The 24,000-nt window shown below is 44.2% G+C and overlaps 2 protein-coding genes across 4 annotated transcripts; one reads left to right on the top strand and one right to left on the bottom strand.

The window, feature by feature from the left end:
- The first annotated feature begins 1,572 nt into the window (after positions 1-1,572).
- On the top strand, positions 1,573-21,784 carry pak6 (p21 (RAC1) activated kinase 6). 3 transcript variants are annotated; one of them, XM_078796186.1, is made up of 9 exons: positions 1,573-2,044; positions 12,975-13,222; positions 15,066-15,719; positions 16,882-17,412; positions 17,999-18,132; positions 19,284-19,410; positions 19,558-19,650; positions 19,729-19,863; positions 20,378-21,784. In XM_078796186.1, exons 2-9 carry the CDS (start codon positions 13,019-13,021, stop codon positions 20,543-20,545), a joined length of 2,046 nt encoding a protein of 681 aa, XP_078652312.1. In that variant the 5' UTR covers positions 1,573-2,044; positions 12,975-13,018; the 3' UTR covers positions 20,546-21,784. The 3 variants fall into 3 exon arrangements, with proteins under 3 accessions (XP_078652312.1, XP_057947076.2, XP_057947077.2); XM_058091093.2 differs by having other exon boundaries at positions 1,574-2,044; positions 19,525-19,650; XM_058091094.2 differs by lacking the exon at positions 1,573-2,044 and adding an exon at positions 8,325-8,511 and having other exon boundaries at positions 19,525-19,650.
- On the bottom strand, positions 21,716-24,000 carry ankrd63 (ankyrin repeat domain 63). The gene has a single exon (XM_058091095.2). The coding sequence runs from the start codon at positions 23,913-23,915 to the stop codon at positions 22,320-22,322; it is 1,596 nt and encodes a 531-aa protein (XP_057947078.2). The 5' UTR covers positions 23,916-24,000; the 3' UTR covers positions 21,716-22,319.

The following is a 24,000-nucleotide window of genomic DNA, read 5'->3' as shown; positions in this document are numbered from 1 at the left end:
CATTAATTTTATCTCTACATGTTAAACCTTGCTGACCCACAATGTAATCCTTGCAGCTCCAATAAAAGGCTGAATTTAAATGCAAAAACAACTTACATATGCAACGTCAGGGCTTTCATATTAATGACATTGTATTTTAAAGCCACCATTCTCATTGTAAGCAGTTTTTTAGCATTACAAGTGTCTTCACTATCATTCACTCAAGTCATCACCTTTGACAGGAAAGATTTCAAATCAATTTAAATTAAGGTTTTTAGCCAGTGGTGATCTTATGGAAATGTTATTTATTGCATCTTAATGGATATCGCTTGTGGATTAATATTAATATTGAATAATATATCTCATATTAGTTATAATTTATTGTTTTCATTACATAACAACCTGAATACATGTGTTTCGTTAATAATTAAATAAATAAAGCAATGGCCAAATATGATTTTGTGGTATAATATGGGGAACAATATGAAATATTTGAATGGTGACTCATATGCCTCACTATAAATCAATACAATCTTGTGATTTCTCCCAGCCAAATAATGAAAAATATGATGTAAATAATAGAACAACAAAGTAATTTTAAAAATGTATTATACAGATATATCATTGTTAAAAATGTAATCATTACACATATATTTTACTTGCTTTCTCTGGTGTTCCAATTTTAATGAGCGTCCCATAAAGGAAAGTGCAATATTTTAATATTAGTGTATTATTACAAAGTAATTTGCATATCTAAAGACAAAAATAGAGGGGCAAGTATGACCCTTTCTTTCCCAACAGGCAAATCTATCATTGTTATGCAGATTTCTCCAGTCGTGCCTCTTTGACTTGAGTTTTTATGATGTGTTATAAGGGAACATCATAATTTAAGCCCGTTAGGCAGAGCCTCTGCAGGCGTTCCTCATATCCAAACGCCATGTTTTACACATATGCCCCAAATCCTGCATGCGCTGCTAGCAATTTTTGCATGACTTGACCCTAATACATTTTCCTGCTTAGTGCCTAGTCTTAGCTGCTGTATAAATTATTCAGGAAACGATTGTGGTGGAAAGAGAAAGGAATGTTTCATTCACGTGCCTGGAGATGATTTTTATTTTGGGTCACATAAAGAATGTTGCAAGGAAGAGGATTGTACCTTCCACAGAAATAGAATTATGCCACCCCTCCCCTTTTTTTATACCCCTCCTGCCATCTGCCATCCCTGACCCTGTCATTCCATGGATAATGCATTTGACGGAACAGCAGCACAGTAGGTGAAGGCAGCACCCTCATGTTCTCATGTCACCCAGATTACGTGTAAAGGAGACTGCGTGGGGAGGGGAGGAGGGGGTTGGCAGATGGATGAAAGGTATCCCAGGTGATGAGGTGTAGGGGAGGTCTTCTCTCCTTACAGTCACTGGATACCTGGATGTCTAAAAAAAAAAAACACTCATGCGTTCCATGCGCGCAGACACATGCACATGATGCACACGCTGCCATCAATTCTTCTACAAAGACACTCCAATGAGGGAGTGGGAGGAGGCAGAGAAGGAGGGAAGTGATAAAAGGAGAGAGAGGTAGAGCGAGTGAGTGTGTATGTATGTGTGTGTGTGAGCGAGAGCTAGCTGGAGAAGGAGATGTAGAGAGGGGGTGGGGATGGAAGGACCTGGATGGGGCCGAGATATTGTCTCCTCCTGGATGCTGTCTGTCCCCTTCATGGCTTTTTCTGTCCTTTCACCAGCGTGTCCCCGAGAGCCGGGCCCGACACACGGACCAGCAGCACTCAGCAGCCACGGAGCCGGGAATGAATCAGCCCCAACAAAGAGCCTTTGAGATGGCAGTGTGCGCTTGTGCCTGGAGGGAGGAACGCATCAGGCTTTCCCAGGCAAGCGGCAGCCTGCAGTGCTCGCTCTCTTAAGGGCCAGTCCTCTCATGTCCTCGTGTGGGTGCCTGTGTGTGTGTGCATAAGTGGTGTCACAAACAGCGTACACCAGTGTGTATGTGCCCACTCTTGCTTTCAACCTTTCCTGGAGGAGAGTGGCTTCCCCCGTCACTGGACAGTACGGTAAGAGGGATAAGATTTTTTTTTCTCATTACAATGATTTATCCCTCCAGAGCTTTTCCCTGTTCCCTCTCTTGCTCGCGGGATAAAGAAGCTTGATGTCATTGATGAAGGCATGTGTACGCAATTGGTTGGTTGGAGGAGGAGAAGCGGGAGGTGGAGCGGCAGTGAGAATACAGAGCAGCCAGGAGGTGTTGATGGGAAAAAGACAGAGATGCATCTTCTCATCCTCATGTCCTCCTCCTTTTTCTGTCGTCTCTATTGTCAGTCTTCATGTGCATCACTCATGGCAAATCATCATCGTTTCTGGGCTTTCACGCTCATGCAGATTCACTGTAAATGCAAAAGTATCCAAACAAGGTAGTAAAAATGACTTTGCCAAATGTCATCCAATTTCATGGGAAAACTGAAGAATACCTGGGGAATATGTGGGGTCAGGGGTCACAGATGTTAATGAGAAGGAAGCTTGGCATATAATCAAGTTATAATTCTTGCTAAAGATGTTACATGAGGTTGAGAACAACAAACTCATCAACCATACCTTTCAGGACAGTCACAGTCTTCTCATTTTTTGCCCGGTTAAAAGATTTTCTCTGTGGTACGGTTCGTTTGGAACCCCAGACTAAAGAGGTGAACTGAGACCGCCTGAGAGATGAGTCTCAGTCTCAGACGGCACCCATGCCAAACAAAATACCAACTATGATGTCACCAAATGCAACCATAGGAAGGAACACCAGACGCCTGAGTGAAAAAAATCATCTAAAAATAGGAGTTGAATGTAAGCCCACAAGTGTAAATAAATATAAATAAATATGCAAAGTTGTTATAGAAAAGTTGTAACTCTAAGCAAACAGGACTTAAGTGCACAACATTTCTGGTACTGACCAGAGTCGATGCAAGAGACGCAAGGGAATTTCCAACCATAATTGATAAATTATCTTTTGCCTGTAAAATATTGTGTTATGAGTGAATGCAATGACTAGAAAAGCAAACATTGTCTAAACATGGGAGGTGATGTTTGAACTGAAATGTTTGCTTGTGGATTATGAAATATATCCTGGTTGAAAATATGTTTCCCTGTTAGCCACCGTTAAATACCCCCTGAAAATCAATACGGGGGCAAGCTGTTCTCAAGAAGTGTATAGATTTTAGCTTTAGCCAAACGCTTTCTCATCACCATTGAGCCCTATCGTCAGCCTTGCAACATGCATGCAACCTGCTGTGAAAAATACACAGTCAATATGTGTAATTCAGACTAAATGTTATTTATTTGTTTGTGCGGAACACACGCCTTAAAAGTATCATGCATGCAATCATTGATGTTGAAAAACAAGGTAATAGAGAAGCGCATATACATAAACTCACTCACAGGTGAGTTTCTGCTTCACTGGAGGTGATGTGCAGGCTGATGTGGCCATCATCATTTTCTTAATAGGACGCAATGCAAACACACAGCAGAGGCAACGCTCAAACATGCACCCAAAGGGCAGAAGCCTGAAACATGTTAGATGTCAGAACATACGTGGAGGTGTCACTGTCGTGTGCCTCGATTCCACGCCTGTTATCATTGTGTTATGACATTATTAGTCAGTCCTCGGAGGCAAACGTGTGCATTAGCAGCTTAACGTAACCGGAAGCTATGAGACATCAAGCACTCAGGATTAAAACGCGCATTCCAAATTAGGGCAGAGTGTTGCGAGTCCCCTCAGTAGGTTTGAAAAAGCACCAATGACTGTGGAAGGTGGACAATTTGGTACATACTGTATTGCTACTGTAAAAGAGCGTGAACTTGTTTGTTTGCTCTCATGAGAAATATAAATCAAAGCCTTCATAAGCACATGCAGCCTGCACAGAGGCCTGCTGCATCAATAAATTAAACCCAAGAGAGAAGATCTGAACTGGTAGCATTTGGTACATCAGCTGATCTCCACTGAGGAATTTCCATGAACGTAATCAGCATTTTCCTGCACTCTTGAATTACATGAATATTAGACCTCTTCTTGGAATACTCAGGGACACGAGGCAATTTGTACAGCATTTGACACCAAAAGTCTCTTTTCACAAGTGTGAACGCCTCCCTGACTCCAGCACAGTAGGAAGAGGCGGTGCTATGCCCGACACCATTGCTCATGCGATGAATGTGTACAGGCAAAGCCATCGCCAGTTATTGATTATCAATTTCATAATAGAAATAACCGGAACGACTCAAAATAATCCACGGTGTGGATAATGAAGTGCACTCTCGGTGTATCAGTGTCTGGGGCGAGTCCAGTAATTTTGCCTCCTCAACATTTGGACCTATAGTGCCCCCTGGGACCCCCTTTTAAGGCACATGTGTCAAACTCAGACCCAGGGGCCAAATCCGGCTTGTGCTGCAATTTTATCTGGGACGGATTTTTTGAAAGTAGTTACATGAGTGGTTAGCGTGCAGGCCTCACAGCTAGGAGACCAGAGTTCAATTCCACACGGCATCTCTGTGTGGAGTTTGCATGTTCTCCCTGTGCATGCGTGGGTTTTCTCCGGGTACTCCTGTTTCCTCCCACATTCCAAAAACATGCTAGGTTAATTGGAGACTCCAAATTGTCCATAGGTATGAATGTGAGTGTGAATGGTTGTTTGTCTATATGTGCCCTGCGATTGGCTGGCGAACAGTCCAGGGTTCACCCGAAGACAGCTGGGATAGGCTCCAGCACCTCCTGTGACCCTCGTGAGGATAAGCAGTAGAAAATGAATGAATAAATTACATTTTGATTTTGAATAAATACTGTTTATATCATTAAATTGAATTGAATAATTGATGACCAGTCCAGGGTGTACCCCGCCTCTCGCCCAAAGACAGCTGGGATAGGCTCCAGCACCCCCGCAACCCTTGTGAGGAAAAGTCGGTAGAAAATGAATGAATGAATGAATGAATAATTGATAAAGTGTACATGACTAAAAACAGCAGCACTTTATCTACAACACCACCGTCTGTACAAAATAATTCATTCAAAAGGAATGAGGCAATCAAAAGTTATCATTTTAACTACAGCAAAGCATGCTGGGAAATTTTTAATCTGCAGAATAAGTCAAAATGTCAAGCAGGCATGAGTGGTCATCAAAAATGCACATTTCCTCCACTCCACTCCATTTCCATGTGGGTGGGGGGGGGGTAATGTCCAGCCGACAAACTAAAGTAGGGTTTGAGTTTTGGCCCCCGGTCCGATTGAGTTTGATACCCTGCTGCTTTAGGACGACTTTACCTACACGTTTGGCATAGCAGAAGTTATGATGCTGTTCCGTTTTGTTAGTAATGTATCACTCTGTCCATTTAGACACACATAGCACACGTTGAAGACCAGCAAATTCCCCCAATTTTCTCCCCCAGTGACTACTGCTCAAGTGTGGGTGTGTTGGAATGTGTCTGTACTGCATCCGCTAAGCAGCTTGAGGTCATGAAAATGTTGCATTTATATCATCATTGTTGAGCTGATAGTAGTGGATTGTCTTGATGTTGTACACATGAATGTCCATGGCGCTCGCTGCAGGGCGGAACAAACGTGTCTGTTTTGTCCATTTTGACGTCAAGCATAATCAAGTCCGACGCGGTCTAGTGACAGTATGATATAATGAAGACAATTGATGCAGTCGTCCTTAAATCCCCTTTTAAGTACACGCTTGTTCACTGCAGAAAGAAAGGTGCTCAAGTTGACGGAGAAAAGAGGTTACATCCTGCACACAGAGAGGGTCGTAACATGTAATGTAATGAGACAGAAAAGCATGACGTGGGTGATTTGTAAAGACACAGACTGCTCCATTCTTTCAGCCTGCTTAATTCTTTTCCTTTATGTCAGCTCTCTCCATCCATCCTCCTTGCTTGCTCATCCCTCGCCTCCTTCAGCTGTCACTGCATCTGAGGGTCCAGATTCTTATTTTCTTCACTTTTAACCTCAATACCCTCTTGTTCTTTTTACTTCCTGTCAATAATGTGGACAAGAAAGTCCACCGTCCACAATGATGTGGGTAGAATTGTTGGTACTATTCTGTGAAAGAAAGAAAGAAAGAAAACCCTGCAGCTGTTTGTTCATGAGGAGCGGGCCGACTTACCTGTCAGCAGATGAAGTGTTAGAGGAAGTGCTTAATTGCTTTAAGAGCGCCGTCATTTTTCTCCATTCATTCATTTTCTACCGCTTATCCTCACAAGGGTTGTGTGGGGTGCTGGAGCCTATCCCAGCCGTCTTCGGCCGAGAGGCGGGGTACACCCTGGACTGGTCTGCAGCCAATCACAGGGCACATATAGACAAACAACCATTCTCACTCACATTCATACCTATGGACAATTTGGAGTCGCCAATTAACCTAGCATGTTTTTGGAATGTGGGAGGAAACCGGAATACCCGGAGAAAACCCACACATGCACGGGGAGAACATGCAAACTCCACACACAGATGGCCAAGGGTGGAATTGAACTCAGTTTTCCTAGCTGTGAGGCCTGCTTGCTAAACACTTTTCCACCGTACAGCCCTCATTTTTCTCCAGTCCAGATTAATTAGTTTATTTTAAAGTCCTCCTGAATCACAATTCAAAAACAATGTTTGATTTCCATTTGTTATTTTTTAGGAAAGGATTCTGTTGTGTTGAAACGTCACATGGCGTGAGGAAGGAATGATCTGCTCATTCTAACAGTGGAGCAGGGCAGTGATAGTCATCTGCTATTTAAACTGCTCTTCTGTTGGGAGATGATGCTGGTCCTCCTCCTCAGTGTCCCCAGTTTCTGCCTTCCTCACCAGTTTGTCCTTCTTCTTGAGGCTGCACACGCCCCAGTGCACTACTGCATACAGGACAGCACTTGCGACCACAGTCTGGTAGAAGATCTGTAGCGGCATCATGTATACATTGAAGGACGCCAGCCTTCTGAGGAAGGTTTTGTCTTCCTTTTCGCTCCCTAATCAGCCTGTGTCCCAATACTTATGTCCATATGCTGTGTTCTGTGCAACACATTACTCTTTGTTTATTTACTACAGTATTTGTAAAGACTTCAAACTATTTGGGATTTTTCCAGCTTCCGTTTTGTGTGATGACACATTGCTGTGATTAATGTGACATTTGGGAAAAAAAAAGCAACCAAAGTATGTCAGCATAAATGAAACCATTACAGCTCTAGCTCAAATCCTACACGCTGAAATGTTGGTGGCTGTAAAGGTTTCTTTGAATATTATGTGCCCCAGCAATTTATTACGACCATTTGCATGCTTTCTTCAGTTTCCATAAACTGTGCAGTGAAAGTACGCCATGAATGTCACATCGCATGCCCTTGGGTGTGCTTTATATAGTGTCCTTGTCTGGGAGTGGACTTTTATCACAGGTACAGATTAATCATGGTTGAACATACAGGTAGAATCTGCTTAAATCTGCACCTGAGCCCTTTTTTTAATCTCCCAAATGTCATGCGAGTCCAAACTTTAGAGTGACCTGCTTTGGTAAAACACTGCAGGGCCTTTGCAATGCATTTGCACAATGTGGTGACTTCACAGAGGTAGCCGCGGCGTGACATTCCTCCACAATTCCTTAGATTTTAAGCACTTTGTTGTGCATGATGTATCACTCAGACTACTTGTGTATTACATGACCTGTCATCTCCTATTGACAGTCCCTCCATGTCTGTGGAGGTGACTTCAAAGATAAAGCATCAGGCATCAACTTCAATAATAAACAGCGCCATTGTACTGTCCGGTCACGTCCGACGCTTGTGTTGCCCTCAAATGCTATCTGCGTGAGTTGTTAGTGTGTGCGTTTTACAATGCACAAACAAGGTGGTGATGACCAACCAAACAGCCCTCCCTCATGAGAGACAGTCTCATCCCACTCAAAGGGCAAAACGGTCATCATTATGAAGCCGATCGACGTGCAATATTTAAGCTCAGGCCCGCTGCACTGCAGTCAAAGAAAAAAAAACATGGATGCTAACCAATCCATGACAGGATATATTTGGTCATTCATTATAGCTGGATTATGCTTCTACTGTATGTGCATTGACAAGCACAAGAGGATTACCTCATCTCCACCGTTTCCCACCCTCACCTCACTAGTTGACACGAATCACTCACAAAATAAACACTGCTGCTACAGAGTCCTAAAATTAGATCAGTGAAGGACTGCACATACTAATCCCGCTAGCACCGTCACCTGCATGCACACTCACCACATTTACACATGCACGTCAACAAAAACAAGGGAGGCAGAAATCAGGGCAAATAGTACGCGGGGCGGGAGAAAGAAAATCATTCACCACAGCTCGGAGCACTAACGTGGAGCAAATCCAATATCTCTCTTATCCCCTGTTCCCCTCCCACTCAGCCACAACTAGTGCTCGGAGTGATTTGAACATGAGTGGACAGAAAATATGCCTCCTGTGTTATGGATCGCCCAGCTGCATTTTTCTGTAGCATGAGGAGCCCAGTGCCTGGTGAAGCGACCATCCAGCTGGGGGGGTAGGCTTATGATTGGACATTTATTTCCACTTCATTGTTTATTTGTGCAGTTATGTGGACAACACTGGAGGCACATTACATCTTGATATTGGTCCCAATTTGCACGTTCTATTTTGATTTTTCTCCTTAAAAGCATTTCACGCCTTGTACGTTATTTTTCACGCAGTTGCAGAGATGGAAATACTCAGTGAAGCACAATTCCAGCATAACACCATCCCCTCCCAGGCAGTAGCTGTCTGAATTTTGCCTCAGCACTTTGATAGATTCAAAATAAGCCACTGAGGCATAGGGTCAAGTCCCAAAAGTTTAGGGAGAATATGTGACCGGGAAGCATGATTTTGCACTGTGCCAGTTGTGGTTTGGGCGTATATATTATACTCCTGGCTTGGAAAGTGATTGCTCATCATTATCGAGATGGTCATAAGCTTGTTAAAGGGGGGGGGGTATGTGTTTAAAGCTTGTAAAGCCTTCATTGATTCAATTTTTCAATAACATTCCCTACATGGGTATTAGTCAACAACATGTATACAGTATGTGTGTATGTGTACTTGCTTGGAGTATCAGAGTGGTTAGTTTATATTCCCTGAAGAGAGGGACTGTGGTTTTCGAATGAATAATGAAAGTACTTGACAATGCGGTTGTTGTATTTGTGTTGGTATCGCCCGGCTATTGCTGACTGTAACACTTTACATTTCACTCATGAGTAAATATTGATCGATCTGTAAAAAGATACCTGAGCATTATCTGCAAATATTGGCTCAGGCAATGTCAACATGGTCATGTTGAACAGCTATCCAAGCAGATAGTGACACACATGCACAAAAGGAAAGGAGATCCCGAACTTGGGTTTGTGTCTCTTTGTTATTCAAAGAGCAGTTGGTGGTAAAACGCCTTTTAAATAGACGAGCAGCTGAATCACGCTGATGTTGTACAATTTGGAATCTGACCTACATTTTTTTTTTAGGAAGCATAGTTATTTGAACAGGAATAACACGCAGGACATCAAACATACCTCAGAAGAACTCAGTTCAATTCACTCTCATCTGGGTCACGACACCAATGTAACTCGCTCGGTCCAGCCAGCCTTGTGTTGTGAGTCAAGAGCATCAAGCTCAAAACCGTGAGCTGTCAACACAATGTCCAGCTCGACTTCTGTATATTTACATGTGCCATTATTTCACGGTAAATCCAACGACTGCGTGTACTTTACTCCTAAAAAAAAGTATTATCTCAACAAAAAGAACAGAAAAAATGAACATGAGAAGAAAACTGGAATATATGACAGATGGTCAGTGAAGTAAGCAGCAGTGTCCACTGAATGAGAGTCAAGAGCCATTGGAGCTGTCAACTAAATTTTCAGCGCAACTCTTAAGGTGTCAGGGAGTGAGGGTTCCGTTACACTCACCACCCTAAACATCACTCTCATCACGCCACCACCGTAGTCTGCCCAAGATCGAACCGGGGTCAGCAGATCGAGAGTCGAGAGCGCTAAGCATTGAGCTAAAAGCCTGGAGCTGTCAACTTGAGTTCGGACTTTTCTGTGCTTAAATGTGTATCACGTCATCATACAACATTGCACCCATGCTTACGTTTTCCCCATAGTTGAAGGTGGAGGTGCGCCGCACGGCGGTCGAGTGTTTAGCGCGCAGACCTCACAGCTAGGAGACCAGGGTTCAATTCTACCCTCAGCCATCTCTGTGTGGAGTTTGCATGTTCTCCCCGTGCTTTGCAGGGGCGACTCCATATTTATATCAGATATATTATTATGGGCGGCACGGCGGTCGAGTGGTTAGACCTCACAGCTAGGAGACCAGGGTTCAATTCCACCCTCGGCCATCTCTGTGTCGAGTTTGCATGTTCTCCCTGTGCATGCGTGGGTTTTCTCCGGGTACTCCGGTTTCCTCCCACATTCCAAAAACATGCTAGGTTAATTGGCGACTCCAAATTGTCCATACGTATGAATGTGAGTGTGAATGGTTGTTTGTCCATATGTGCCCTGTGATTGGCTGGCCACCAGTCCAGGGTGTACCCTGCCTCTCGCCCAAAGACAGCTGGGATAGGCTCCAGCACCCCCGCGACCCTCGTGAGGAAAAGCGGTAGAAAATAAATGAATGAATGAATGAAGGTGGAGGTTACCATTAATAACTGGTGGGAGGAATGTTCATATTGATTATCTCAACCATGCATGCACTTCAGGTTTCAGGCTTGCTTAAAGTAATGATAATTTTATAGCCTCCTGCAACACCTTTGTCATTAATGTTGTTTACCTAAATAATCTGCATCCAAACAAATCGGTGATTGAGTAGTATGTCCTGAAACAGATTATGTCTGACATTAGATATTCCATCGTACCTGCCTTTCTTACATGTCAAGGTCTGACTCGGCCACAGCACCTGACACCACAAGGTCCCGAGAGCCCTCACACCATAATGTCCCTGTCACTCGGAATTTAAGCCCTTCGTTGGACTACACTGTGTACATAGGGAGCACAGCCATACACTTATGCATCACTTAGCATATTAGCCTTGTGATTGAATTATCCTTGGAGGGTGACATGTCCCTCCAAGCTGTGTGATTCCCCTTCCCATACCCGCCCGCCACCCCCGCCCCCTCTGTTATAATCCGTCCTTTCTTCCACAAGCAGGGCTGAGCTGATATGACCAGTGCGTCCCTGCAGTGATGGGCAGGTAGAACAGTGTCATATCGGGCGCCGTTGATGCCGATTAAAGCCATGCTGGTCTGATGGCGGAGGTGGAGAGAGAGAGGAGACGCGGTAATGATGGCACACAGAGCTGTGGACGACAGCAAAACTCATTTCCTCAACTTCCAACCCTCTCTCAGTGCATGATGGGAGATCGTATCTTGAATCTGGTCACCTTGTGCACCTTTGGGAGGGCATTCTCCTTCCCTATGATGTGAAACCATTCATGAAGGGGAAAAAGACTTGCATCAGTAACGTATTGTGCAAAGGATGGGACTAATTGTTAATGTGCAAATGTTTCTAAAACTGATTTTTGATGTTATCTTTATGGGGTATGTAGAATGTCTTCTGTAGGTACTGTATATGTGAGTGATTATCTCATGAAATGTCATTTATTGAATCGTTACATTAAATGACAGTGACTATACAGTAAACCAGACATTATGCTCACCAAAGACAAGGGCATTTAAGGATTAAATTAAATCCTCAATGCAATCACGGTCACATGTGCCATTAATATCAGGACGAAATATTGAATGGTTATAACAGGCCTATGAAGGAAATCTTGCCATAGGATATTTATGTGCATGAGTGTGTGTGTGCGTTTTGTCCTGCTAATGCTCAAAAAGCCTGTGGGCGCATGCCAGCCCAGTGACACGCTCATCAGCAAAAGGGCACACAGAATGAATAAGCCTTAATTGACCACAGATCCGTCATTACACATCTGCTTACAAATGCAGTCATTCTCCTTACATCCGCTCCCATATTAGCGGGAAGAGCCAGCGAGGCCCCGACATGGACAAAGTTTTATTATTACAGGAGAAAAAAATCCAAATGTACAAGGTCCTCCTAAACCTAATAACTGGTTGCGCCGCCATTGGCAAAAACAACTGCAATCAAGTGTTTGTGATAACTTGCATTGAGTCTCTTGGAGGAATTTTGTCCCACTCATCTTTGCAGAATTGTTGTAATTCAGCCACATTGGAGGGTTTTTCATTGTAAACCGCCGTTTTTCACGTCATGCCACAGCATCTCGATAGGATTCAGGTCAAGATTTTGACTAGCCATTCTTCATTATGGTTTTCTTCAGTCATTTACTTGCTGGTGGACTTGCTGGTGTGTTTTGTTCTGATGTAGAACCCAAGTTGGCTTCAGGTTGAAGTCACAAACAGATGACCAGACATTTTCCTTCAGGATTTGTGTGAGACAGCAGAATTCATGGGTCTGCTTATCACCGCCAGTCTTTCAGATCTTGAAGCAGTAAAACAGCCCAGACCATCACACTACCACCACTATATTTTACTGTTGGTATGAGGTTCTTTTCCTGAAATGTTGTGTTACTTTTACAGCAGATGTAATGGGATCTCCACCTCCAACCTTTGTCTCCAGACAAGCCTTAATGTTCTTTTTGTTCAGCTGTGGTTTTGGTCTTAGAACTCTGTCTGCCATTGAACACTGAGGCACATGAGGCCTGCAGTTCTTTAAATGTTTTTGTGGGGTCTTTTGTGACCTCTTGGGTGAGCTGGCACTGTACTCTCTGGAAAGTTGTGGTTGGCTGGCCAATACAAAAAAGCCCAGAAGGGGGAAAACACTTCTTCACACCACTGTTATGTCAAATCTCATCACATCAGGTTATCATTTTGTTGAGATATTATATATTCTGTTCATTGCTGCCAAAAGTCTTTCTGTAACATTGAGATCCAAGACAGCAACAGTTCACTCAGTGATTTCACAGTTAACAAATGAAAACGTGTCTCTACAGGGATTCTTTGACGCGGGGAGGCTGCCTCTCTTGAGGACGTGAGGATGTTTCGCAAGAAGAAAAAGAAGAGGCCTGAAATATCAGCGCCCAAGAACTTTGAGCATCGTGTCCATACCTCATTCGATGCCAAGCATGGTTGCTTTGTAGGCTTGCCCACACAATGGCAAAGCTTGATAGAGAATCTGCGCAGACCCCGACCCGTGGTGGACCCTTCCAGGATTACGGAAGTGGAGCTACGGCCGAAGAAGGTATACCACACCCTTCACTCTTGACCCTAATAATGACTCTCCAGCCTTTGGTTCGCAATTCGTTGCTAATGCTAATACAAACATTTCATGTTCAAGTACAACAAATACAACAAGCAGACATGCACTGCTGCTTGTTGTATTGATGTTGTGCAAGTATCCCTCAGCGCTGCTTAGGCTTCCAGCTGTCTCAGAAAATGGTGATAATGTGGAAGTCCTGCTGATGTTTTTGCTCCCTTGTCCATCAGGGGGTTGAGCTGATGGCCCTGTTGTGTACGCTGACTGTCAAATACTGAACCTTTAAGGGGCAACAAGATTTATTGCTCCATGTGGACAATTAATAATAGTAGATGTGCCGTCTCAACGGTGTCAAGCAAAAGCCATAAAAATTTCCTATAAAGAAAAGAAAAGGCCAGAGTGGAAATCTAAGGACTTCACGTCTTGAAAAAAATGAAAAACCAAGGACTCTGTTTAATTGGTACTTTGCATAATGAGACCCATTGAGTTGGTGTTTAGAGACCGTTAATGGGTAGTGAACTTTGTGAGGCAAATTATACAAAAACAATGGAACCTCTCTGGTTGAATACATTATTTTTTTGGTTCACGGTCAACTTCCTATTTGTTGATATTTTGGAACACATAGAAATAATCAGTTCAAATGTCAAACTGTTGAATCATAAAGTTTAAAATAAGTTAACCACTATGAAAATTTAAAGAGATGTATTATGCTTTTTCCACATTTCTGACCTAGAAAATGTATTTAGAATGTTTTTATTCGTGTGTTAAACGATGCCGAAGTTTCAGATAACGAGGTTTTCGCATTTGGAAGTGAGCCTGGAATAGCTCAAAATGCTCGGTTTCAAAAGGCGTGGTAAAGCCATTCCTTTGTGATGTCACAGAGGGCGGACTTCCTTATATGGTTCATAGTTAGGAAGCACTTTAGGCATGTATTGTTAATGTTATGTTTGCATGTATACATTGGTAAGAGTTTTTTCTATTTACATTCTACAATAGCACTATATGTTACGCATACAATGCATTTATAAGGTGTTGTGTATATTTAGGAATGCTTTATATTGGCTTTCTTAGCGATATCTGATATACCGATATTTTCCAGCACATCATTTCCCATACTGACATCAGCCGATACCAATATTGGCAGCAGTTCTTCACATCACGTCTCATGTAATGGGTGAATGCTCTGTTTACTTTGATGTCACTGGAAGCATTTCATAAATAATCACTGTTTGTGCAAAATAAGACAAATACTGCAATATGGAATGTAAGTTATAGAAAAAGTTCAGTGTTCAGTTCAATTCTTTTATGAGTGATGTGTTAGAAGAATGTCGTTTTTATTCAGATTCTGTCCCCCAAAAACCTAACAAGGTCATGATCTCACCTTTCTATGAGGTACTCTTATCTCTTATTACCCCTCCCTTGTGATGTGCACACCGTCTGAGACACAAGAGCGGCTGTTAGCTGGCAAGGACTGAACATGACTCTGCCCGTAAAGTGACTAATGAGACACCATGCACTCTCTTGTGTTGCAATGGCAAAACATCTTGCGGTTGTCTCATTTCTTGTTAAGGCAGGTTTAAATCCTTTGCCTAAACATGCCTGCTGTGCAGTGCACACAGTCACTGTGTGTGTCACTGGTGTGTGTTTTAAATATGCACCATTTGCTCACTCGTGAATTGTCAGAATAAGCCACAGGGGAATTGGTTTGATTCTTGACAAAGATGTCCTTTACACATTCAGAAGTCTAAATTTAACTTGGCTTTGAACAATGCTTATGTAACCCTCCCCTCATTATTCTTTTCAGTATCAAATGCCTCTTCTCTTTCAGACCATTGTGCGTGGGAGCATGATCGGTCATGGAGACTACATCGCAGCCATGATCAACGACATGAGCCGCCTGTCCGTGACCAGCTCCAATTCTCTACGGAAGAGCAGTCCCTCAGCCAGGAAAAGGGCCCAGTCTTTGGGACGGCTCGGAGAGGTGAATGAGGGAGACACATACCAGTACGAAGGCCTGATTCAGGATGATGAAGATGATGAGGATGCGGCTCAGGATCAGTGGAGGGACAAAGCGAGGAACATCCACAGTGAGACCAACACCCCCTATTTGGGCATGAAGAAGAGCATCACTTTGCAGCCCAATGGGATCTTACCCAAAACGACATCCACATATGAAGTCAGTGGCGGCCCCCTGGAGGGACCTTCTCAAACAGGCCAGAACATCACAGTGCAAAGTCACGGCTCTTATATGGGCGCTGACGTGGGCAGCCCTCAGGAGAGAGTGATATGGAAGAGAGATTTCCAGCTTCCCAGGGGAATGCCACCAAATCAAATACCTGTCGCCTGTTTCTATAGCCCAGCTATGAGTGTGCAGCAGCACCAAGATCAGGTCCCAGTCCCCACGGAGCTCCGGCCGAGTGTACCAATGTACATGCACCCCCAGAACAGCCCGGGGAGGCCTTTTTCCTCCTATGACCTGAAAGTAAGTCTGCCATCTACATTCATGGACATTGGGTCATTACAAAAAAATTTTGGGGGGGGTGGCAAAGACCTCGCCAGCCATTGAAAAAATCACCATTCTCCACCAGTTAAGAATCACTGCTCTAAACCCTCCAATATGCCTCGCGGAGTAATTAAACATATTGTAAATTCATATGAATGCAAAAGACAAATCCTGTCTTGTTAAAGCATCTTCCTGCTAGAAAATTTTGAGCGAATTGACTTGTGAGACAGCGGCCTCTACTGGATTCATAGCTGCAGCACTCGTTTACCCCTGCAGATAGCGCCACTTTCTGTTCAAGAGGTACCATAAAGAAACTAAATAAAATTTAAAGCAGATAAAAGAAATATTTGTCTGGCTAAAGTTAACATGAGAGATATACTGAAAGGAGATCAGGTCACATTGTTTTTTTATTCTTTCCTGGCACGCTCCCTATTTTGGTTGATGATCATCATTTTGATAACACTTTACAATAAGGTACACAAAATGGCAATAGTTTTTCATTCATTCATTCATTTTCTACTGCTTATCCTCACGAGGGTCGCAGGGGTGCTGGAGCCAACCAGCCAGCCAGCCAGCCAATCACAGGGCACATATAGACAAACAACCATTCACACTCACATTCATACCTACATGCAAACATGAAAACTCCACACAGAGATGGCCGAGGGTGAAATTGAACTCAGATCTCCTAGCTGTGAGTTCTGCGCGCTAATCACTCGCCCGCCATGCAGCCCTCGACAGTAGTTTTTAATTTTTTTAATGTTGACAGGTAGGCAGATGTGTGAGGGTCATGTTCAGTGTGACAGTGGTTAGATTTTTGAACGACTGGTTGCATATTTTTCCCCCCCAAAAAATTCTGATTTGAATTACTGAGCAGACTTAAGATGCTCCGTTGTATTTGCGCTACTGGAAGTTCACCACATGTTATCAATGGAAATGCAGTTTTGTATTAAAGTTGAGTCAATAGTGAGAGTTTGTATGCCTGGCAAGGTCTCAGAGGGACATTCACTGAGATTATCTTAACATGGTTTATATGGGATGGAGTCAATGCAGACGATGCAGAGGTTTGTGATTTATGTTCACACTTAATTGCTGACCATCACTCACTGTATGTTTTATCCTCCTATTTCTAACGATGCAGACGGATTCAGCAGTGAGATACCACTCCGGCTTCTTGCCAACAGGCACTAGCAGTCCTCTTGTGAGCGGCATCCGACCTCAGCGGACTGTGCGTTCCTCAGCGAGCTACACTTTAGGACTGTCCCCCAATATTGGACTCAGGCCCAATGGACCGGAGCCTTTTCTTCGACATTCTGGGTGCCCTAATCCTCCTTACCCGCGTCAGGACAGCCCATCTCAACCTCGGCCCTCCCCTACAGGTTCTTTAGCCACTAGCCCCCCAGGTACATGCTCACCTGCCTTCAGACCCCCACACCCGTCACCCAGGCCGCCGCCAGACCCTCCGAAGGTGACCCACGAGCAGTTCAAGGCTGCTCTTCAGATGGTAGTGGATAAGGGCGATCCACGATCTTATCTGGAGAACTTTGTGAAAATTGGGGAAGGTTCCACGGGGGTGGTGTGCATCGCCACGGAGAAGCATAGTGGCCGGCAGGTGGCTGTGAAGATGATGGACCTGCGTCGACAGCAGAGGAGAGAGCTGCTCTTTAATGAGGTATAATATACATACAAACCAGCTAACACATTGACTGGATTGGCTGGGCAAGGGAACCAATCAAAAACAGCCCTTAAATTTTGAACCACTCGAGCAGTAAGTACAGCTGTGGAAAGATATTTTGCACCTCATTAAACACATGATATTGAGCCTCATCAACCATTTAATGCTGTAATATATTTTAAGGGCTCCCTCTGTTATGGGCCATGTAATACTCCAAAGTTTCTACCCTTTACGATGCCCTTGCCCAGGGGCGCTGCCAGGCAACTACTCGAGGCCCCCGCCCAGTTGGGGGCCCCTGTGGGCTACTACAGTAGTGGCCCCAAGAGACTTTAGAATTGCCTCTGCCTTTGCACAACAGCCTTACATCCTCTTGATTGCTACATCAAAATATTAGCAAAATCTCTCTGTTACAACCCAATAATGATAACTTTATTAAATTGACATCACTCTGATACACTGTATCCATGAAAAAGCATACTTTTTCTTGGATTGTATCTTCTCGTTATAACTGTGGTGCCATTACAAATGCACTTTAGTAAGAAAGTTGCCAGTCGTTCATTCCATTATGTGTTGTGTTCTGCAGGTGGTCATCATGAGGGACTATCAGCACAGAAATGTAGTGGAGATGTATAAATCTGCTTTGGTGGAGGAAGAACTGTGGGTTATCATGGAGTACCTGCAGGGGGGAGCACTAACCAACATTGTGTCTGAAACCAGGTAGGTCCTAAGCAATAATAATATTCTACAGTTTTTAAATACGCATGACCACAAGGGGGCAGTGCGGTATCGACTAGTCAAGTGAATGCACTGCAAACAAAGGTTGTCATTCCCTCTCCTTGTAAGCTACAATTAACTGAATGTAGCCTCGTTGTGTGGCATAAATAGGACTTATGCAGAACATAGGAACACAAAATGCATGCAGTGTTTATATTATGATATATATATTTAAGAAAGGCTGCATGGCGGTCGAGTGGTTAGTGCGCAGGCCTCAAAGCGAAGAGACCCAAGTTCAATTCCACCCTCGGCCATCTCTGTGTGGAGTTTGCATGTTCTCCCCGTGCATGCATGGGTTTTCTCCGGGTACTCCGGTTTCCTCCCACATTCCAAAAACATGCTAGGTTAATTGGCGACTCCAAATTGTCCATAGGTATGAATGTGAGTGTGAATGGTTGTTTGTCTATATGTGCCCTGTGATTGGCTGGCGACCAGTCCAGGGTGTACCCCGCCTCTCGCCCGAAGACAGCTAGGATAGGCTCCAGCACCCCCGCGACCCTCGTGAGGAAAAAGCGGTAGAAAATGAATGAATTTTTAAGAAAGGCTGCACGGCAGTAAGTGGTTAGTGCGCAGGCCTCACAGCAAGGAGACCCGAGTTCAATTCTGTGTGGAGTTTGCATGTTCTCCCCGTGCATGCGTGAGTTTTCTCCGGGTACTCCGGTTTCCTCCCACATTCCAAAAACATGCTAGGTTAATTGGCGACTCCAAATTGTCCATAGGTATGAATGTGAGTGTGAATGGTTGTTTGTCTATATGTGCCCTGTGATTGGCTGGCGACCAGTCCAGGGTGTACCCCGCCTCTCGCCCAAAGACAGCTGGGATAGGCTCCAGCAGCCCGCGACCCTCGTGAGGATAAGCGGTAGAAAATGAATGAATGTTTAAGAAACTTTTGACGCATTAACAATATAGATGCATGAAGATGTGCTGTCATTTTTCTGTGTGGGAGTTGAGTGAAACCATTGTCATTGTTTAAATGCGCGGTGATTCATAAATTTCATCTTTCAAACCCAAGCTGTTAATTTGCTGATACTCGTAAGTGAGATGTGCCAAACGGTAATGTATGCATGTTTCTTTTGCTGTTTTACGTTGTGCAGGCTGGGTGAAGAGCAGATTGCCACAGTGTGTGAAGCTGTTTTGCAAGCTCTGGCCTATCTCCATTCCCAAGGAGTCATCCACAGGGACATCAAGAGTGACTCAATACTACTCACATTGGATGGAAGGGTATGTCATTGTTGTGTTGAATCTGGCTTATTGTTCAAAATAAGCCTTGTATTGTTTTGACTTTATTTTTCTCCTCTGCCATTTAGTTATGAAGTTTCTCCTTCCTTTCCTTAGGTCAAACTCTCCGACTTTGGCTTCTGTGCTCAGATCAGTAAGGACATCCCCAAGAGGAAGTCTCTGGTGGGAACACCCTATTGGATGGCTCCTGAGGTCATTTCCAAATCGCCATACGGCACCGAGGTGAGCAGTCATTTTCAATGTGTGTCGTAGCCAACATTAGCTTTCTGTGCTGTGAGTTATTTGTGTGTGTTGAACAAGGTGGATGTTTGGTCCATGGGTGTCATGGTGGTGGAGATGGTGGATGGAGAGCCGCCATACTTCAGTGAAACCCCTGTGGCTGCTATGAAGAGACTGAGAGATGAGCCAGCACCGACTGTACGAAACGTCAACCAGGTACACAAATATAGCATGCAGAATCTCACCAATGACGTTCTAAACAACATAATGAGAGCTCTGTAGACGTAAAATAACACCCCTATAGTATCCAATATAGCTTTCATAATCAGATACATTTTGACATTTAAGCCAAAGTGTTGCAATAAATGTGTACAGGATTTTTTGAGGACAGTAAGTGATGTCAAGGTTTCAGAGTTAAGTTTTAGCTCATTCTGGATTACGGCTGTGACATGTTATTATTATGATTATGATTATTATTGTGCCTATTATGAGATAATTCAAAGGCTGTTGTTGTGGCTCGTGTGCCTCACCGTACATTACGGTAACATGACTGACACCTAGTGACCAGTGTAGACTACCGCATTTCATTCATGGCGTCTTTGAATGTCACAAGTGATTTCAAAATGTGGCTAAATTAGCTTAGCAAGAATAAATGAGACAACCCAGCTCCTGATATTCTACTTTAGCCGCCATGCCAGTTCATTCACATATGCTCTACCCTGCGGTCCAGGTGTCCCCGGTTCTTAAAGACTTCCTGGACCGTATGCTGACGAGGGACCCCCTTGAGCGGGCCAGTGCCACTGACCTGCTGGAGCACCCCTTCCTGCTGCAGAGCGGCTCACCTCAGTGCCTGGTCCCCTTGGTGGAGCAGTACCGCAAACGTATGTCCCGCTGCTGACCCCGTGGTGCCCCCCCATACGACCCTTCCGTCCAATCAGGTCCCGGATGTGGACCAACTCGGTGTATCAAGTCTTCGTGTACCCTCGTCAGGGCTGTGAGCTTCACGGATGAAAACCAAGGCGGCATGACGGCAGTGGCGGAGGACGAGCACATGTTGCAAGACACCGCATGGTTTTTTGGGGCATGTGAGAAGCACTTTAGGAGTGAGTTAAAGGCAGCATGCAATCACTCACCTCTCAACTCAGTCACAACACTGATTGACTTCCTTTGACTTTCCGTGGGCTTCAAAAACACACACAAACACACAAAGATGGTGCATATCAAGTCAAAATTCCACGTAACTATATGTCATGTGCTACTATTAAGAAATCTTTATATTTTTATAGTGGGCATTATTTGCGGTGAAGTAAAGCAGTAAGCTGCATTTCAAACCACAGCAGCAGCTGGATGGACGTTACCTCTGCACAGTCACAGCGTTGTGGGCCGAACAATGGCTGGGTCTCTTCCGCACGGCCAAACGGAGGCACACCTGGCCTGAAGTGAATGCTTGAATATGTACCAAACTGGGAATGCGAAAGAGCGTCCTATGTTATTAGCATAACAAGTGGTTAGATGAAAGCCATGCTGCTATATAATGGGCTCACTGGAAAAATGTCTTTTACACATGTATTTATTTCCAACAGGTGTCGTGTGGGTTGTTTGTATGCTGTGAATTTACAAATAGAGTTCCATTGATAAGTGAGGACCTAAAACTAAGCAGATAAATTAATAATGTAAATAAAATGCTGAATAATAGGTCCTTATAGCTGCTTATCTATATCACAGCAAATTGTATTAAAGTCATTCTACTTTCTTTACAGAAATGTGAGCGTATAGCTATGTGTGTAGATAGGTGTGTGCATGTGTGTTTGCGAGCACATGGGGGTGTGTGGGTGATACGGAACCTCAGTGTTTTGATTCCGAAATAAGCCCCTTTGTATTGTGACTGACTTTTTATGGAGGGAAAAAAAAAATATGAAACACAACCCATTTGTTGTTCCTGAAGATTTTTCTAGCTAAAGCACACACGCCTGGCATGTGATGCTGTGAGACGTCCACCTGCTGAGAAACACTTTGCACATACACACTGGTCTTTGACTCATGTATTTCTATGTGTGTGTGGGATCATTGATGAAAAAGAGAATTACACTTGATTTTAATTTTGTACAAACCAAATAAATGACGCATATTGAATCTCGGTGATTCGTCACTCACTGACACATACACAGCATGACGCAGCGGTTGAAGGAGCTGGTGTTTATTCAGCGTGAATCATACAGTGCACTCTCACTGAATACAGCCAGGCGAAAATATATACAGTTTTTTTTTTTTTTTAGAAATGCAGAAGCCATATCAAATACAAAACAATAGTTGTATTTTTTTTTTTACAATATAAATAATGTCTATTTATGAAGTGCTAATTCATACATTTCCTCTAATGTAGACTCAATAGCCAGATTATTAGGTACACCTGCAAAGTCTAACTGGATTAATACAAGAGAAAATATGAACAAAATGATCACAGATGTGTTATGCGGGTGTACTCAATATTTTGACCGGTAAATTGTAAGCAATTCATAAACACTGCAAACACATAAAAAAAACAAAACATCAGCATAGGATGATTACTTTTGCGCATTAAAGAATGAATAAGCAGCCAAATTGCATTTTAACTGCTCTGAAAGTGTTACTATGTGTCATTTTTATTATTTAATGCTTCCTTCCGTTTCCTCCTAATCAAGGACGGACTGAGACGAGGTGGTTTCAAACTCACATTTGACTCCGCTGATGCTATCAACGCTCGGTTGGCTGTTGACATGATTGTGTGTGTGGGAAAGAGGAAAGGTTTCAGATCGGGACATCCGTCCTCTTCCGCTGGAGGACCCCGATGAGCAGTCAATCACCATCCTCATGAACTCAGGTGCGGTGAATCGGCGGAGGAGTCTCGTCCCAAAGCCCATGAACCCTGGGCCACGAGTGGGCATCTTACCCGCATCCGTATCCACTCGGCCAAAGAACAATTTGTTGTGTTTGCCGCTAGGGGCAAAGCTTCCTCTCTTCTGCAGCTCTTTTCGGCTTGATGAAGCTGTTTCGTTAAGCTCCTCTGTCTTGGACTTCTCCTCGAGGGTTCTCACGGTCGGACTCTTGATGCCGAGAGGAGCTTTTGGAACAGAGACAGTTTTGTCAGGATCGTTTGTGAGGCCCCAGGAGTTTCCTTGACATTCCATCTTGTCCAGGAGACATCGCTCATCCTGTAGCGAGGCTCTCTTGAATTTGCTGGCTGACAGGTTCATGTCCTGTACATCCCCCTGGTAGGACTGCTTTCTGCTGCTCAGAAGCTCCAGGTTGAATGACTTTGCTTTCCCACAGGGAGGAAACCTCTGTGGTGCTTTCTCTTGGAGTCCAATTTCCTCCTTGACTTCTTTCTGGCTTTGCTCAGGTTGAGAGTTGAGTGTTCTTGCCCCTTTTTGATCCCGAAGCTGGCAGTTTTGGAGTTGTTTGGCAGTGAAGAAAACACTATGATCCTCCTCGGTCTGGCTTTTCTGAAGAGACCGAGACCAGTTGGGGTGATGTTTCTCTTCATGCATCTGGTTCTTGGGGTATGTGAATCGGTTCCACAGCCCATTGCCGTCCCCGATCTTCATGTGTCTTTGAAATACCCCTGGTAGATGGTCTTCTTTATTGCTGTTCTCCTTGGAGAACTTATCTAGGATGTGGCGTGGCAGTCTATTGGGTAGCTCCCCATCCCCGATGTGAGCTGGATCAACGGGAGACTCATCAGTGCCTACACTCCGTCTGCACTGAAAGTTCAGAATCTGCACGCATTGGTTGTGTCCAAAGAAGTCGGCCACCTCAACGGCTGTGTGTCCAGCGTTATTCGTTCTGTCTAGTCTCAGTCCAAGTCTTTTAAAAGCCCGGATCAGAAACTCAAGGACCTGGCTTTGCCCGGAATACGCAGCATACATCAGAGCGCTGTTACCCCACACATCAGAGACGTCTGGATCGGCATTGAACTGCACTAGAATCTTCACCATGTCTAAGTGACCCAACTCACATGCATGGCTCAGAGCCGTGCGTCCATCCTCATCCTGGCAGTTGACGTCGGCGCCTTTCTCAAGAAGAAGTCGGGCGAACTTGGCTCTGGTACCAGCTTCTTGTAGACAAACGGCATAAATGAGCGGCGTGCGGCTGTTTTCAGTCTTTGAGTTGATGATACGTCCGTCCAAGGCGTCCAAGATGAAACGCGCCAGGTGAACTTTGCCACTGTGCATGGCATCCAAGAAGGTCTTGGTGCCAGAACCTTGGCGTAAATCTTTTGGTCGCATCATTTTTCACTTATGAGCCACTTATGAGCCTCAAAGCCGGCCGACCAAGTTCTACAAAGATCCCCGCTTGGACGGTGAGAGCGCTCGC

The sequence above is a fragment of the Doryrhamphus excisus genome, linkage group LG14 (assembly GCF_037039965.1).
Source record: "Doryrhamphus excisus strain RoL-2023G ecotype Guam linkage group LG14, RoL_Dexc_Guam_v1.1, whole genome shotgun sequence".
In the NCBI taxonomy this organism is placed as follows: Eukaryota; Metazoa; Chordata; class Actinopteri; order Syngnathiformes; family Syngnathidae; genus Doryrhamphus; species Doryrhamphus excisus.
The sequence above is the reverse complement of the archived record's forward strand: the minus strand, read 5'-3'. Positions and strand labels throughout refer to the sequence as shown.